The sequence below is a fragment of the Chiloscyllium plagiosum genome, chromosome 11, assembly GCF_004010195.1.
Source record: "Chiloscyllium plagiosum isolate BGI_BamShark_2017 chromosome 11, ASM401019v2, whole genome shotgun sequence".
Classification (NCBI taxonomy): domain Eukaryota; kingdom Metazoa; phylum Chordata; class Chondrichthyes; order Orectolobiformes; family Hemiscylliidae; genus Chiloscyllium; species Chiloscyllium plagiosum.
Window position 1 is genome coordinate 92,755,248 of NC_057720.1, and position 16,050 is coordinate 92,771,297.

General features: G+C 47.1%; 1 protein-coding gene and 1 long non-coding RNA gene across 3 annotated transcripts in view; one reads left to right on the plus strand and one right to left on the minus strand.

Annotated features, from left to right (window-relative positions):
• Positions 1-2,871, plus strand: part of LOC122554082 (probable voltage-dependent R-type calcium channel subunit alpha-1E) — a 50,025-nt gene extending 47,154 nt beyond the window's left edge. Inside the window, exon 6 of the mRNA XM_043698535.1 lies at positions 2,784-2,871. Within this exon, the coding sequence (XP_043554470.1) occupies positions 2,784-2,871 (88 nt within the window). The remainder of the gene's footprint in view (positions 1-2,783) is intronic.
• A 720-nt stretch (positions 2,872-3,591) lies between these two features.
• The window catches only part of LOC122554806, a 48,217-nt gene continuing 35,758 nt past the window's right edge, over positions 3,592-16,050 (minus strand). For both annotated transcript variants that reach the window (XR_006313088.1, XR_006313089.1), the window contains exon 3: positions 3,592-4,812. This is a non-coding gene — a long non-coding RNA (uncharacterized LOC122554806). The remainder of the gene's footprint in view (positions 4,813-16,050) is intronic.

Below are 16,050 nucleotides of genomic sequence, written 5' to 3' on the forward strand. Positions count from 1 at the left end.
ACCCGATCCCACTCCCTGCACCCGATCCCACTCCCTGCACCTGTTCCCACTCCCTGCTCCCTGCTCCCACTCCCTGCACCCGTTCCCACTCCCTGCACCCACTCCCTGTTCCCCCTTCCCTGCTCCCTGTTCCCCCTTCCCTGCTCCCTGCTCCCACTCCCTGCTCCTTGCTCCTGACAGATGATGGAAGAATGGCTGCTCCCATTCCTGATGTGGCTCTCCATACGGACACACGCCCTGGTAATTTCGCTATCCATGAACTCCCTCCTCCCCAGGCCGGGGGGTGGGGATTGTATCACTGAAAGCCATCCCACCAGATGAAAGAGAACAGTCCAGCATGTGTTTTATTTTTTAAACATTTCCGACTGCCCGTTACTTTGGTGTGCCATTCAAGAATCCGCGGAGACCTGCTTTAAGCTGGGACAGAGATCCTCATGGACAATGTTTTGGGACCTTGATGGAGCCTGGTCTGACTGCAGTGAAAGCAGGACATTTCCTGTGGTGGAGGTGAGGGTGGGGAGGGGGTGGGTGGGGAATGTCGCTGCTGTGTTATGCAGGACGCCGGTCACCCTGGGACTCAAAATCGTTTTTACCTTTTCTTTTTGAAAATGCTTGAAGCACAGTAAAGAGCCAACGTTTGACGTGTAAATGATAAAGTTTTCACTTCCCTGCCCTCCTCCCAACCCAAAAGCCACTCTCCAACCCCACCCTTACCCCTCTCCCACCATCCCCACCCAGACCTGCCTGAACAGGTTGGCCAGTGTGTGTTTCTGCATGCAGTTTGGAAAGTTCCGTCAATTTTAGTGAGTTCAGTGACTTAACTTACTGGCATGTGATTGAGGTTTTCAGAGATGTCTTAGTTCTTTTCTTTTCCCAGTCGACGAAACTATGTTGAAATAAAAGGCTTGACTTCATAGTGCAAGTTGACCATAACAGTCAGCGGGCTGCACCTCAGCCGATTGAATCGAAACAGCCTAAGTCGTGTGTTTCAATACTGTATATTCTAACGCTGCAGTTGAAGTGTATTGTGAAGTATTGACAATCAGAATGCTTTCAAAAAAAAACCCTTTGCTTTGTTCTGACCTTTTATGTCAAAATAAATGAGAAACCTTGACTCTGTAAAGGTGCTGTGCTTTGCAAGTGAGCCTGGTTCATCTCTTTTTCTGAAGGGGTTGCCAGTACTGTTGTCACAACATGCCATGTAGCAGAGGACTGCAGTGACACCTCTTTGCAGCAATGACAGTGTGTCAGACGTGGTGAAATCAGAGCCCAGCGCCAATGTGTCGTCAACACGAGGGCATCACAGAAATGGTGGTGCGAAACATTGAAGCTCCCTCAAACGCCAAGGCTTCTCGTTTTGCATTTGGCAGGAAAATCCCAAGAATGCCAAATGCCATGTGATCACAACATGCGACTGGAGAAGAGGGTACTAATTCACCCACTGTACTCTTTGCTACCTTCACCCACCCTCCTCTCTGACCTATCACCTCCATCCCCAACCCCATTCACCCACTGTACTCCATGCTACTTTCTCCCCACCCCAACCCCCTCTCATTTATCTCTCCACCCTAAAGGCTCTATTCATGATGAAGGGCTTTTGCCCGAAACATCGATTTTCCTGCTCCTCAGATGCTGCCTGAACTGCTGTGCTTTTCCAGCACCACTCTGATCTAGACCCTGGTGTCCAGCATCTGCAGTCCCTGTGTTTTTACCTACTGATTGGCTGCATTGTCCAATGTGATTGGCTTCGGTGTTGCCATAGAGGGGGTGGGGGGGGTTCCTTGTGTTTTACCTACTGATTGGAAAAGGCAGCCAATGTGATTGGCTCCGGTGTTGCCAGAGAGAGAGCGGTGGGGGTGGGGGGTTCCTTGTGTTTTACCTACTGATTGGAAAAGGCAGTGATTGGCTCCGGTGTTGCCATGGAGAGCGTAGTGGGGGTGGGGTGGGTTGGTCTCTCAGTTTCTGAGTAATCCTAAAAGGCACAATGAGCCTGAACTCATTCTTTCTGCCCGCATATCCCTATGTGAGATCATTCTTCGCTTCTGGAGAGCGTAACTGAACCGTATTATGGGCTCATGTCCAGAGCGCCTCTCCTTCATCAGGTTCTTCATAAGGGCAGCACGGTGGTTAGCACTGCTGCCTCACAGCGCCAGAGACCCGGGTTCTATTCCCGCCTCAGGCAAAGGGTCGGTGTGGACTTGTTGGGCTGAAGGACGTTTCCACACTTAGTCAATCTAATCTAAAAAAAATCCAGAAATGCTCCCTGATATTGAACTGTGGGACAAAGCAAAGAATAGGTGGGGGGGTGGAGGTGGGGTGGGGTGGGGGGGGTGGATTAATCAACCTGAAACTGATTTCAAGAAATTTGCCAGTAGCACCAGAATATAAAGGGATCAATCCAGAAATGATGTTTTCCCAATCGCAAACTCTTGTATTTGCTGCTGATGGGTTTACTGTAAGCCTATCCAGAACAAATGTGGGAGGAAAAACATCCAGTGATCAGAGGACCCGAGGGGTAGACAGTGCAGGATGGATGCTGGGCAGAGTCAGAAGGCTGCAAGAGAGTATGGGGAGGCCACCCAGAGGCTGAGTGAAGACCAACAACCGAAAAGAGAGTTAGGGAGAGAGGAGCTGTAACAGCAGGGAAGAGAGGGCAACTGCAAAGAAGACTGAACAGCTTCAAACCCGCCAACGAGGAACACTCAGCTGACCAGGAGTGAGGGAAACGTGAAATCACTGAGGTCGTGAATTACTCACAAATGAATCTGGCATCTCTGACTTAGGGCTGCAAATGCTCAGGATCCACAAGGGGATAATATTGCGGATGCCATTATGATTTTAATTCTGAGGTTGAGACCTGAGATGCAGTAAAAGGTGTAGCAACTGCCTGGTTAAAGTGTTTCAAATTCCAAAACCCTGCAGTATGACTGTGACTCCACCAATCTGCAGAAGATGGGTCTAACATGGTGGCTTTTTGTGTATCAGTTATTTTGCCAAAGGGTTTTTATTTTGTTGTTGCTTCTCTATGCCTGTTGCATCAATTTAAACACTATAGTATCTTGGAAATTGATGTGTTGTGACTTTTAGATTAGATTCCCTACAGTGGGGAAACAGGCCCTTTGGCCCAACCAGTCCACACCGACCCTCCGAAGAGTAACCCACCGAGTCCCATTTCCTTCTAACTAATGCACCTAACACTACGGGCAATTTAGCATGGCCAATTCACCTGACCTGCACATTTTTGGATTAGAGGAGGAAACCCACACAGACATGGGGAGAATGTGCAAACTCCACACAATCACCCAAGGCTGGGATTGAACCTGCGACCCTGGTGCTGTGAGGCAGCAGTGCTAACCACTGAGCCACCATGTCTTTTAAGTTTAATGGGGTTGATAGTTCTTGAGAATTGTGATAAATTCTTCTAATTCTTCTTCTGAGTGCAAATCCTCCATTCGTGAATACAACTACAGAAGGAAATGTTCCTGTGTGAATGCAACAAATACACAGGGGGCAAAACAAAAGAAAATGTATTTCCTGGAAGCCAATTCGAAGCCATTAAGAGGAGTCCTCAGATTGATTTGATCTGATTTATTATTGTCACACATGCTGAGAAACAGTGAAAAGTATTGTTTTGTATGCTGTCCAGGCAATTATACCTCACACATGTATGCCAGGGTAACAGAAGAGAACATAGTGTTACAGCCACAAGGAAGGTTCAAAGAAATATCAGCTCTAAGCATCAGAGGTCTGTTCATAGGTCTGATAACAGTGGAGAAGACGCTGTTCTTTAATGTGTTGGTAAGTGTTTTCAATCTTTTGTACCCTCTGTCTATCGGAAGAGGCTGGAAGAGAGTATAACTGGGGTAAGAGGGGTCTTTGCTAATGTTGGCTGCTTACCTGAAGCAGCGGGAAGTGTACACGAAGTCAATGGAATAAGGCTGGTTTGCCTGACGGACTGGGTGGTGTCCACCACTCTCTCTTGCGGTCTTGGGCAGGGCAGTTGCCATACCAAGCTGTGATGGAACGGGGAAAGAAAGAAATATCTCATTTATGCTTTATTTTATGGAAGGTATGAAAGGGGGCAAGAGAAAATTCACAAGTACACTGTTGACAAACAAAGGTGCTTGTATTGTATAAAATAATGTGTTACTTGAATCTTATCTAGGCGATCTGAGGAGGATACTGATACCAGGGAGACATGGCTCGATTGGCAGAGGAGGTCAACAGCAGCAGGAATGATGACCATGAAACTATTGTGCAGGTGTAAAATCCCTCCTGCTGTGGCCTGCTTGTGATTCCAGAGCCAGCAGAGCGTGTGTGACTCCTAATTTCTCTCAGGAAAGGCCCAGAGATTGGGTGGATTCAAACTCTGCGCAAAAGTACAACGAGAATAAAATAAATGGACCACCAACATTGTCCAAGGCACTTGATTCAGATACAGAAATGGCAAACCTGTCCCTACCAACCTTACAAAGACTTCCTTACCAACATGTGGGGGCTACTGTCAAAATTGGAAAAGTTGTGCCACAGGACGTTATCTGTAAGGCATGATGTGGTGAGTATGGCAACGTCTTGGACATCACCATCCCTGGATAAGTCCTGCCCCACCGGCAGCTCAGGCCCAGTACAGCTGGTGGCACACTGGTGTACTGTGTTGCCCTGGGAGACCTCAGTATTGATTCTGGACTCCATGAAGTCTCTTTTCCATTTTGGTCACCACGCCGAAGGTAATGAGAACACGGAATGTACTGTCATCAGCAAGGTATTGGTTTAAACAGTTTCACTGTTATTACTCATTATCGCTGGAGGTTCCTGAGGGACAAAGGAATAATATTATCAACTAAGCATTACAGATATCAAGATTACAACAAATCTTGTATAGATAAAACAGAAAGAGTACTTACCAGAAAAAAGGAGAAAGTGAGGACTGCAGACGCTGGTGATCAGAGTCAAAAAGTGTAGTGCTGGAAAAGCACAGCCAGTCAGGCAGCATCCGAGGAGCAGGAGAGTCACATTCCTGATGAAGAGCTTATGCTCAAAAGACGACTCTCCTGCCCCTCGGATGCTACCTGACCGGCTGTGCTTTTCCAGCACCACACTCTTTGACCTACAAGAGTAAATTCCTAATAAATCTTTGTGTACATCGCTGAAGCCCAATGCTTTGTGTTCCTTACTTCTGAAGAAAAGAGATTAACATTTAATGTCCGATGTGATGCCACCTGTAGTCAAGTGGTAGATGTTTTCTTATGCAAGCAGACTCCACAGGACAACACATTTTCAGAGGGAAGATTCCGAACTACTGATTCTGAAGGTATATATTTAGCTGCCCTGTTATTTCACAGCAGTCTGCTAGTTGTTTTGAGCCCTTTCCCTCTGTATCTCTCTCTCTCTCTCTGTCTCACACTCACTCACTCTTTCCAAGTCTGGTGATATATTTATCCCAGATGGTTTAATATGAAATCTCTGTCTACACAGAGATGCCCAAAATATCGATTCTCCTGCTCCTCGGATGCTACCTGACCTGCTGTGCTTTTCCAGCACCACATTTTTTTGACACGGACTCTCTAGCATCAGCAGTCCGAGTTCCTCCTTTCTGTCTGTACAGCTTGCCAGATTGGAACCATTCTTAGCTGACAAACTGAGATGGCTGTTGTTACCCGGTGACCTACACAAGGTCATGTTCCAAACATGGCAAAGGTACAGCAGGGATAGCCCTTCTCCCACCTCCAATGCTTGGCTAGAAGACTGTAAAATATCAAAGTAGAAATAGACCATTCAGCCCATCGAGTCTGCTCTGCCATTCAATGAGATCATCGTTGATCTGAAATTCCTCAACCCCACTTCCCTGCCTTTTCTCCAAACCCTTGATTCCCTTCCTGATTAAAATTCTCTCTATCTCAAACTTGAATAGACTTAATGACCCAGTCTCGACAGCAATAAATTGCACAGATTCTTTGCCCTCTGAGAGACAAAATTCCTCCTCATCTCTCCAAGATCTTTTCCCTAGGGTGGGTGAGTTCAAACCCAGGGGGCATATTCTTAAGATGAGAGGAGAAAGATTTAAAAGGGACAGTAGTGGGCAACGTTTCACATATAGTGTGGTTCGTGTGTAGAATGAACTTCCAGAGGAAGTGGTGAATGCAGGTACAATTACAACATTTAAAAAGCATTTGGATAAGTACGTGAAAAGAAAGGTTTAGAGGGATATGGGTCAAATGCACACAAGTGGGACTAGTTTAGTTTGGGATTTGGTCAGCATGGATGAGCTGGTCCAAAGGGTCTGGTTATGTGCAGCATGACTCCAAGCAGCACAGTGGCTCAGTGGTTAGCACTGCTGCCTTACAGCACCTGGGACCCAGGTTTGATTCCAGCCTCGGGCGACTGTCTGTGTGGAGTTTCCTCTGGGTGCTCTGGTTTCCTCCCACAAAGATGTGCAGGTCAGGTGAATTGGCCATGCTAAATTGCCCGTAGTGTTAGGTGCATTAGACAGAGGGAAATGGGTCTGGGTGGGTTACTCTTCGGAGGGTCGGTGTGGACTGGTTGGGCCGAAGGGCCTGCTTCCAGACTGTAGGGAATCTAATCTAATCTATAATTGTGTGGCCCCTTACTCTGATATTATGCCTTCTGGTCCTTACCCCTTCAACAAGTCAAGTTCCCTCAGGATCATGTGTATTTCAATATGGTAATCTCTCATTCTTCTATATTCCAAGGAAGACGGATCCAACCTACTCAATGTCTCCTCGCAAGACAGTCTGTCCATACCTGCGATCAGCCTAGTGAACTTTCTCTGGACTGCGTCCATATCTTTGCTTAGATAAGTGACCCAAAACTGCTCCTAGTATTCCAGCAGTGGTCTGACTAGTGCCTTGTGTAGTTTTAGTAGAGTTCAGATGAAGCGCCACTGGAGCCGAAACATTAACTCTGATTTGTCTTCACAGATGCTGCCAGGTCTGCTGAGCATGAAATGAATTGAATTGAATTGAATTGAATTTATTATCCCGTGTACCGAGGCACAGTGAAAAGTTTTGTCTTGCAGCAATACAGGCAGACACAGAGTTAAGTAGCATAGATAGTAAATAATAGGTAAACTGCTGCAAAAACAAAAACATAGGTACAGGCGAATGTTAAGAGCTTGAGAGTCCATTCAGTGTTCTAATGACAGTAGGGTCGAAGCTGTTTTGACACCGGATGGTGTGTGTGTTCAGGCTTCTGTACCTTCTCTCCTGCTAGCTATTGAAAGAGGTTGTAGAAAAACAGACTACAGACGGGAGGTGGAAGACCTGGGAAAATGGTGCACTGAGAACAACCTAGCTCTAAATACCAGCAAAACCAAGGGAGTCATTATTAACTTTCAGCGGTGGATGGATCTTTGAGAATGCTGGTGACCTTTTTTTAACTTATCCATGTTAAACTCCATTTTCCACATTTTGGCCCTCTTTCCCACTCTATCTACATTGAATTGAGTTGAATTTATTGTCCCGTGTACCGAGGCACAGTGAAAAGCTGTGTCTTGTGAGCAATACAGGCAGACACAGAGTTAAGTCGCATAGATAAGTAAATAAGAGGTAACTGGCAGCAAAGACAAAAACTCAGGTAGAGAAGAATATTAAGAGTTTGTGGGTCCATTCAGTATTCTAACAACAGTAGGGTCGAAGCTGTTATGAAACCGGCTGGTGCGTGTTCAGGCTTCTGTGCCTTCTCCCTGATGGTAGAGGTTGTAGAAAAGCGTTGCCAGGGTGGATGGATCTTTGAGAATGCTGGCGGCCTTTCCTTGACAGTGGGCCTTGTCGGTGGTTTCTATAAATGGGAGGTTGGCCTTTGTGATTGTCCAGGCCAAGTTCACCACTCTCTGTAACCATCTCCGATCTTGAATGGTACAGTTGCCATATCAGGTAGTGATACATCCAGAAAGAACGCTCTCGATAACGCACCTATAAAAGTTGGCAAGGGTATTTGCCGTCATGCCAAATTTCCTCAGCTGCCTGAGGAAGAAGAGACGTGTTGGGCCTTTGTAACCAGTGTGTCCAGATGAAGAGTTCAAGAAAGCTTGTTGTGGATGACCACACCCAGGAGCTGGACACTCTCCACTTGTTCCACCTCTGTGCTGTTAATGTGTAGGGGGGCATGAGGAACATCCCGCTGAAAGTTAATAATGACTCCCTTGGTTTTGCTGGTATTGAGAGCGAGGTTATTCCCAGTGCACCATTTTCCCAGGTCTTCCACCTCCCGTCTATAGTCTGTTTTGTTGCCATCTGAGATTCGACCGACTGTGGTGGTGTCATCAGGGAACGTGTAAACAGCATTAGTCTGGTATTTGGCGATGCAGCAGCTTTTCCAGCAACTTCCGTTTTTGTTCTAGTTTAGTAGAACCTCCTTGTTCTCTGTTCCCTTTAAAATAAAAAGCCAACGTTCCATTTGCCTTCCCTATTACCTGCTCAATTTAGATGTTTTGTTTTTCATGAACGAGGATTCCTGAATCCCTCCCTTCTGTGTTTTCTGGATTTAAAGAAGATTCAGTTCCTCTATTCTTCCTGCCAAAGTGCACAAACGCACAGTTCCATATTCTGGTCCATGCCCAAGTTTATGTTTTCAAACTGAGCTTTGTTAACTCCTGCAGGAAAATGTTTACAGCTTTGGATATGTCTCCCTAATCCATGTTGAACTAGCAATAGTCAGGTGACTTCTAGCACACCTGGTTTCAGCAGCTTTCTGCAAACAGCTTAACATCTTTTTCTAAACAGCCATAGCTGTTAATAATTTTTATTCCTAACTTCTGTCAGGACATAATTACACAGTCGTGACACTACTCTGGGTTGTGAACATGGACTTCTTCATCAACCAGGGTGGCTCTGTAGCACAGTCTGAACTGGGTGGCATGGTGGCTCAGTGGTTAGCACGGCTGCCTCATGGTGCCAGGGACCCAGGTTCAACTCCAGCCTTGGGCGACTGACTGTGGAGTTTGCACATTCTCCCCGTGTCTGCGTGGGTTTTCTCCGGGTGCTCTGGTTTCCTCCCACAGTCCACAGATGTGCAGGTTAGGTGCATTGACCATGCCAGGTCATCCATTAGTGTGCGGGCGTTTGCACATTCTCCCCGTGTCTGCGTGGGTTTTCTCCGGGTGCTCTGGTTTCCTCCCACAGTCCAAAGATGTGCAGGTTAGCTGCATTGACCATGCCAGGTCATCCATTAGTGTGCGGGCTGAGTGGATTAAAGGTGGGGGTGGGGTGGGATGGGATGCTCTCTGCAGGGTCAGTGTGGATTTGATGGGCTGAATGGCCTGCTTCCACGCTGTAGGGATTCGATGAACCAGTCATCCTCTGTAGGTTATAATTGCAAGACTGGGTCTGAGGCAGATGGTGAGGGAACTGACAACAGGGAGAATCCAATTAACCCAGTTCCTATCTATCGATCTATGCATGTCAGAAATGCATCTTCCATGATGCTATTGGCAAGAGTGATGACCACACGGTCCTTTATGTTGTGAGGCATTGCCACCATGCAAAATGAGATACATTCACATAGAACTATCAGCTCAAGTCTGGGGATCCCTCAGGCACTGTGGGTCATCAGCAGCAGCAGAATTGTGTTCAATCACAATCCCTACCAACTCTCAATGGTCCTTTTAGGGTATAGCAGGAGTTGCAGCTCAGTGATAAAAATGATGTGTCAATGTAGGAGGAGAAAGTGAGGACTGCAGACCCTAACTTTTTTTTGAAAGGCAGATGTGAAGTGGATATTCCAGGTGTGATGCAGCTGGTCAGACCACTCGGCTTTAAGCAAAGCAGAATTTATTTAAACACTACAGTTGAAACACGAACAAAAGAAAACGGACTTTAGAATAACTTAACCGACCCGATACAGCAATTTAGCTAAGGAACTGTTCCAAACCCCTTGGCAAAAAGGTAAATCGAAACACAGATTCTTACAGGCAGGAGGGAACAACATCCAGAGATTTCAGAGAGAAAGTCAGTCAGGAATCATCTGCTGAAGTTTGCAACCTTTCCTGGACTCCAGTATCTTGCGACTGCCAGAACTAAACCAAACTAGGAAAAAGCTGAACTGGGAGAACTGGCCACTCCCCTGCCACTGTTATACCAGACTCTTCCTAGACCCCTCGGCACCTCTGCCTTTACAACCTCTCTTAAAAACAACCCATAGACAAAATGATCATGTTAAAATGACAGCATTGTCACACTGGTTAAAGATAAAGAGAAGGATGACCGAAATTCAGGAAACCAGAATATCAAAGCAATCTCAGGAATGATAAAAGCAGGAAGTCACTTGTAGGAGTTGTGTACATACCCCTAACCATAACTACATGGTAGGATGGGGGGGGGTAGAAATAATGGGAGCTTCGTAAAAGGTTCCAGCAATTATCATGGGGCATTTTAATCTGTGTATGGACTGGAAAATCAGAAGGGAAAAGGTACTCTACATGAGGAATTTATTGAATGTTTTCGGGAAACTTTCTTAAACCAGCATATTCTGGTACCAACCTGAGGGAAGCTATATTACACCTGACTTTGACCAATGAGATGGGACAAGACCACATTTGTGTGTAGTTTTGGGCCCCATATCTCAGGAAGGATGTACCAGCCCTGGAGCATGTTCAGAGGAGGTTCACAAGAACAGTCCCAGGAATGAAAGAAAAGCTTAATGTAAGAGAAACGTTTGAGGACTCTGGGTTTGTACTTGATGGGGTTTAGAAGTATGGGGGGGATCTAATTGAAACATACAGAATAGTGAATGGCCCAGACAGAATAGATATTGTGTAGATGTTTCCATTGGTAGGAGAGACTAGGACCCAAGGGCACAGCCTTAGAGGGAAGGGAAGACCTTTTAGAATGGAGATAAGAAGAAACTTCTTCAGCCAGAGAGTGGTGAATCTGTGGAATTCATTGCCACAGAAGGCTGTGCAGGCCAGGTCATTGAGTATATTTAAGACTGAGATGCATAGGTTATTGAGTGTCAATGGTTATGGGGAGAAAGCAGGAGAATGGGTTTGAGAAACTTAAAGCCATGCTTGACTGGTGAAGCAGACTCGCTGGGCTGAATGGTCTAATTTCTTCTCCTATGTCTTATGCTCTTAATTACTGATCTTCTAGTAAAAATGCCCCTGGGCAGCTGTGACAAATTTTACATAGAGTTTAAGGGAGAGAAGTGTGGGTCTGGGACTACTGTTTTGAATTTAAACAATGGCAGTTAAGCAGGCATGCATGCAGAGCTGGAGAAAGTGAACTGGCAATTTTGATTAAGGGATAGGTTGGCAGAGATGCCAGCAGGAAACATTTAAGGGATATTCCAGAAAGTCCAGAACAGACACAGTCCAACAAAAGATAGTTGGCAGGTCAGAAGATTGTACAGAATATTAAAACAAAACAAAAAATTACAAAACGATTATTGGGAATGCTTCAGCCTTATCTTTTGCACTGATGTGTTGGGCTCCCCATCATTGAGGATTGTGCCTCATCTGCTTTGTTGTAGAATCGCTTAGCTCTATCACTTGCTGCTAATGCTGTTTGGCATGCCAGTAGCCCTATATGGTAGCTTCAGCAGGTTGACACCTCATCTTCAAGTATGCCTGGTGCTGTTCCTGGCGTACCCTCCTGCACTCTCCATTGAACCAGGGTTGATCTCCAGCCTTGATGGTAATGGTTAACTGGGGGATATGGCCGGCCATGAGATGACAGATTGTGCTGGAGTCAAATTTTGTTACTGTTGAGGGTCTACTGTGTCATGATACCCGGTCTTGAGTTGCTAGATCTGTTCAAAGTCTGGCCACACTACACAGTGCAGAGTATTCTCAATGTGAGGGTAGGACTTCACTTCCACAAGGACTGTGCGATGGCCATAATTACTGGTATTGTCATAGAGAGATGCATCTGCAGCTGGCAAATTGAGAAGGATGAGGTTGAGAACATTTTTCCTTGTTGGTTCCCTCACCACCTGCCACAGACCCAGTCTAGCAGCGATATGGTTTAGGACCTGACCAGTTTAACCAGCAGTGCTGCTACCAAGCCAGTCTCGGTGGTGGACATTGAAATCCGCCACCCAGAATACATTTTGCCCCCTTGCCACCTTTAATGCTTCCTCCACATGTTGTTCAATACCAATCCGGAGGAGAAAGTGAGGACTGCAGATCAGAGTCGAGAGCGTGGTGCTAGAAAAGCACAGCAGGTCAGGCTCTGAGGAGCAGGAGAATCAACGTTTCAGGACAAGGCCTTCATGGAATGAGGCTTGTGGGCCAAGGGGCTGAGAGATAAGTGGGAGGGAGGTGGGGTTGGGGGGAAGGTGATAGGTCAAAGAGGAGGGTGGAGTGGATAGATGGGAAAGGTGATGGACAGGTCAAGAGGGCAGTGCCGAGTTGGAAGCTTGGGACTGGGATAATGTGGGGGGAGGAGGGGAAATGAGGAAACCAATGAAATCCACATTGATCCTGTGTGGTTGCAGGGTCCCAAGGCAAAATATGAGGCGTTTTTTCTCCAGGCATCAGGTAGTAACGGTTTGTCGATGGAGCAGGCCCAGGACCTGCATGTCCTTGATGGATGGAAGGAGGAGTTGAAGTGTTCGGCCACGGGGCGGTGGGGCTGGTGGGTGTGGGTGTCTCAGAGATGTTCTCTGAAACGATCCACAAGTTGGCGTCCTGTCTCCCTGATGCAGAGGAGACCACATTGTGTGCAAAGGATACAGCAGATGGCCTTGGTGGAGGTACAGGTAAATTTCTGTTGGATGTGGAAGGATTCTTTGGGGTCTTGGACGGAGTTGAGGGGGGTGGTGTGGGCGCAGGTTTTGCACTTGCTATGATGGCAGGGAAAGGTGCTGAGAGTGGAGTGTGGGCTGATTGGGGGGGAGATGTGTGGATCTGAGGAGGGAGTCGCGGAGGGAATGGTCTCGCTGGAACACTGATAGGGCTGGGGAGGGAAATAGATCTTTGATGGTGGGGTCCATCTGCAGGTGATAGAAGTGGCAGAGGATGATGCGATGTATGCAGAGGTTGGTGGTGTGGAAGGTTTCTGTCCTTGTTGCATTGGGAGGAGTGGGGTTCAAGGGCAGTGGTGCAGGAAGTGGAGGAGATGTGCGGGAGAGCATCGTTGACCACATGGGAAGGTAAATTGCAATCTTGGAAGAAGGAGGCCATGTCGGACTTCCTGAGGTGGAATTGGTCATCCTGGGAACAAATGCGGCAGAGGCAGAAGAATTGGGAATAAGGGATGATGTTTTTACAGGAGGTAGGGTGGGAGGAGGTGTAGTCGACGTGGGAGTTGGTGGGCTTGTAGTATAGTCTGTGGTTAGTCAGTTGTTGGAGACAGTGATGGAGAGTTCCAGTAAGGGGAGTGAGGTGTCTGAGATTGTCCTGGTGAATTTGAGATCGAGGTGAAAGGTTTTGGTGAAGTTGATGAAGTGTTCAACCTCCTCGTGGGAGCACGAGGTAGCGCCGATGCAGTCTTTGATATAGCGGAGGAGCAGATGGAGAGTGGTGCCGGTGTAACTGCGGAAGGTGGACTGTTCCACGTACCCAACAAAGAGGCAGGCATAGCTGGGGTCCATGCGGGTGCCCAGGGCTACCCCTTTGGTTTGGAGGAAGTGGGAGGATTGGAAGGAGAAGTTGTTGAGGGTGAGGACCAGTTCAGCCAGACGGATGAGGGTGTCGGTGGATGGGTACTGGTTGGGACGGTGTGAGAGGAAGAAACAGAGGGCTTGGAGACCTTTGTCATGGCGGATGGATGTGTACCGGGACTGGATGTCCATGGTGAAGATAAGGCATTGGGGGCCAGGGAAACAAATATCTTGGAGAAAGTGAAGGGCATGGGTGGTGTCCCAAACGTAAGTGGGAGGTTCCTGGAATAAGGGGGACAGGACAGTGTCAAGGTAGACAGAGATGGGTTAAGTGGGACAGGTGCAGGCTGAGACAATGGGTCAACCAGGGTAGTCAGGTTTGTGAATCTTTGGTAGGAGGTAGAATCGTGCAGTGCAGGGTTCACAGACAATGAGGTTGAAGGCTGTAGGTGGGAGATCCCCAGAGGTGATGAGGTTGTGGGTGGTCTGGGAGATGATGGTTTGGTGATGGGAGGTGAGGTCGTGGTTAAGAGAGCAGTAAGCAGTAAGACTCTATGTCTTATTCAGCAGCAGGTTTCCTTGCCCATCTTTAACCTGAAGCCATGAGACTTCATGGGGTCCAGAGTTAATGTTGGGGAATCCCAGGGTAACTCCCTCCCAACTATATACTACTGTACTGCCATCTCTGCTGGGTCTGTCCTGCTGGTGGGATAGGACATATCCAGGGATGGTGATGGTGGTGTCTGGGACATTGTCTGTAAGGTATGGTTCTGTGTGTATGACTGTGTCAGGCTATTGCTTGACTAGTCTGTGAGACAGCCCTCCTGAATTTGGCACTAACCCCCTGATGTTAGTAAGGAGGATGGAGCTGGGTAGACAGGGCTGTGTTTGACATTGTCGTTTCCACTGTCTCGGTCAATACCCACTGTCTCGGTCAATACCTGGTGATATGTCCGGTTTCAGTCCTTCCTATTCTCGCAGTTGATGCAACGGAGTGATTGCTAGGTCCTTTCAGAGAATGGCTAATAGGCAACATATTGCTGTTGGTCTGGAGTCACAGGTAGGCCAGACCAAGGAAGGACAGCAGATTTACTTTCCTAAAGGGAACAGACCAGCTGGAATTTTTATGACAGTCGGCAATGGTTTCAAAGTCACCGGTGGAATTTAAATTGCAGATGTAGTTTTGACCTGACGCAATGCATGACCCTTCTTGTTAGCAACAGCCTGAAACCTGAGTTGTCAGGTCACGAGGCCTGTACTCACTGGGGTAAATGTGTCCGGGTGTCAATCCCTGAAGTCACCAAGATAAAAGGATTTCACTCAATCTGCAAAGCCATGACTCTCAAAACTGACTGCCCAATGATAGCATCAATGCCACCATACAGTCATGGAGTTGTATAGCATGGAAACAGACCCTTCAGCCCAACTCTCCCACACTGACCAGATACCCTAGACTGATCTAGTCCCATTTGCCAGCATTTGGCCCATCACCCTCTAAACCCTTCCTGTTCATGTACATTCAGATGCCTTTCAAATGTTCTAGTTATACCCACCTCCACCACCTCCTTTGGTAGCTCGTTCCATACACACCCCAGCCTCTACATGAAAAAAGTTACTAGGTAAAAACAAGGACGGCAGATGCTGGAAACCAGAGTCTAGATCAGAGTGGTGCTGGAAAAGCACAGCAGGTCAGGCAGCATCCGAGGAGTAGGAAAATCGATGTTTTGGGCAAAAGCCCTTCATCAGGAATACCTGATACCTGAAAAAAGTTGCCTCTCAGGTCCTTTTTTAAAACCTTTCCCTCTCACCTTAAACCTATGCCATCTGGTTTTGGACTCGCCTACCCTGGGGAAAAGACGCTGGCTATTCACTACATCCGTGCCCCTCGTAATCTTTTAAACCTCTATAACGTCCCCCCGAGCCTTTCACGCTCCAGAGAAAAAAGCCCCAGTATATTCAGCCTCTCCCTATAACTCAAATCTTGCATCCTCATGAAGGACTGTCTTTCTCAATATCTCCCATCCCCACCCCCATTCACCTCTCTCTCTCCCCCTCTCTCTCTCTAATAAGAGCATTTACTTTCATAAAGTGCTCCTCTACACACACGGGCCTAGTTTCATAGTAATACAAGCAGGAGGAGGCTATTTGGCCCATTTATCAATACCACGGCTGAGCTATCCATTGTCTCAGCTCCTCCTACCTGCATTATCCCAACTACCCCTAATTCCCCTACCATGCAAAACCCATCCAATTGTGACTTGAATATATTTAATGAAGCTGCCTCTACTGCTTCCTTGTGCAGAGAATTCCATAGATTCACTCCTCTGGGAAAAGCAGTTCTTCCTCATCTCTGTCCTAAATCTACTCCCCCTAATCTTGAGGCCACATCAGCTAGTGCTAGTCTCACCCAACAGCGGAAATAACTTGCCTGCCTCTATCTTGTCTATCCCTTTCAGAACTTTATATGTTTCTATAAGATCCCCTCTCATTTTT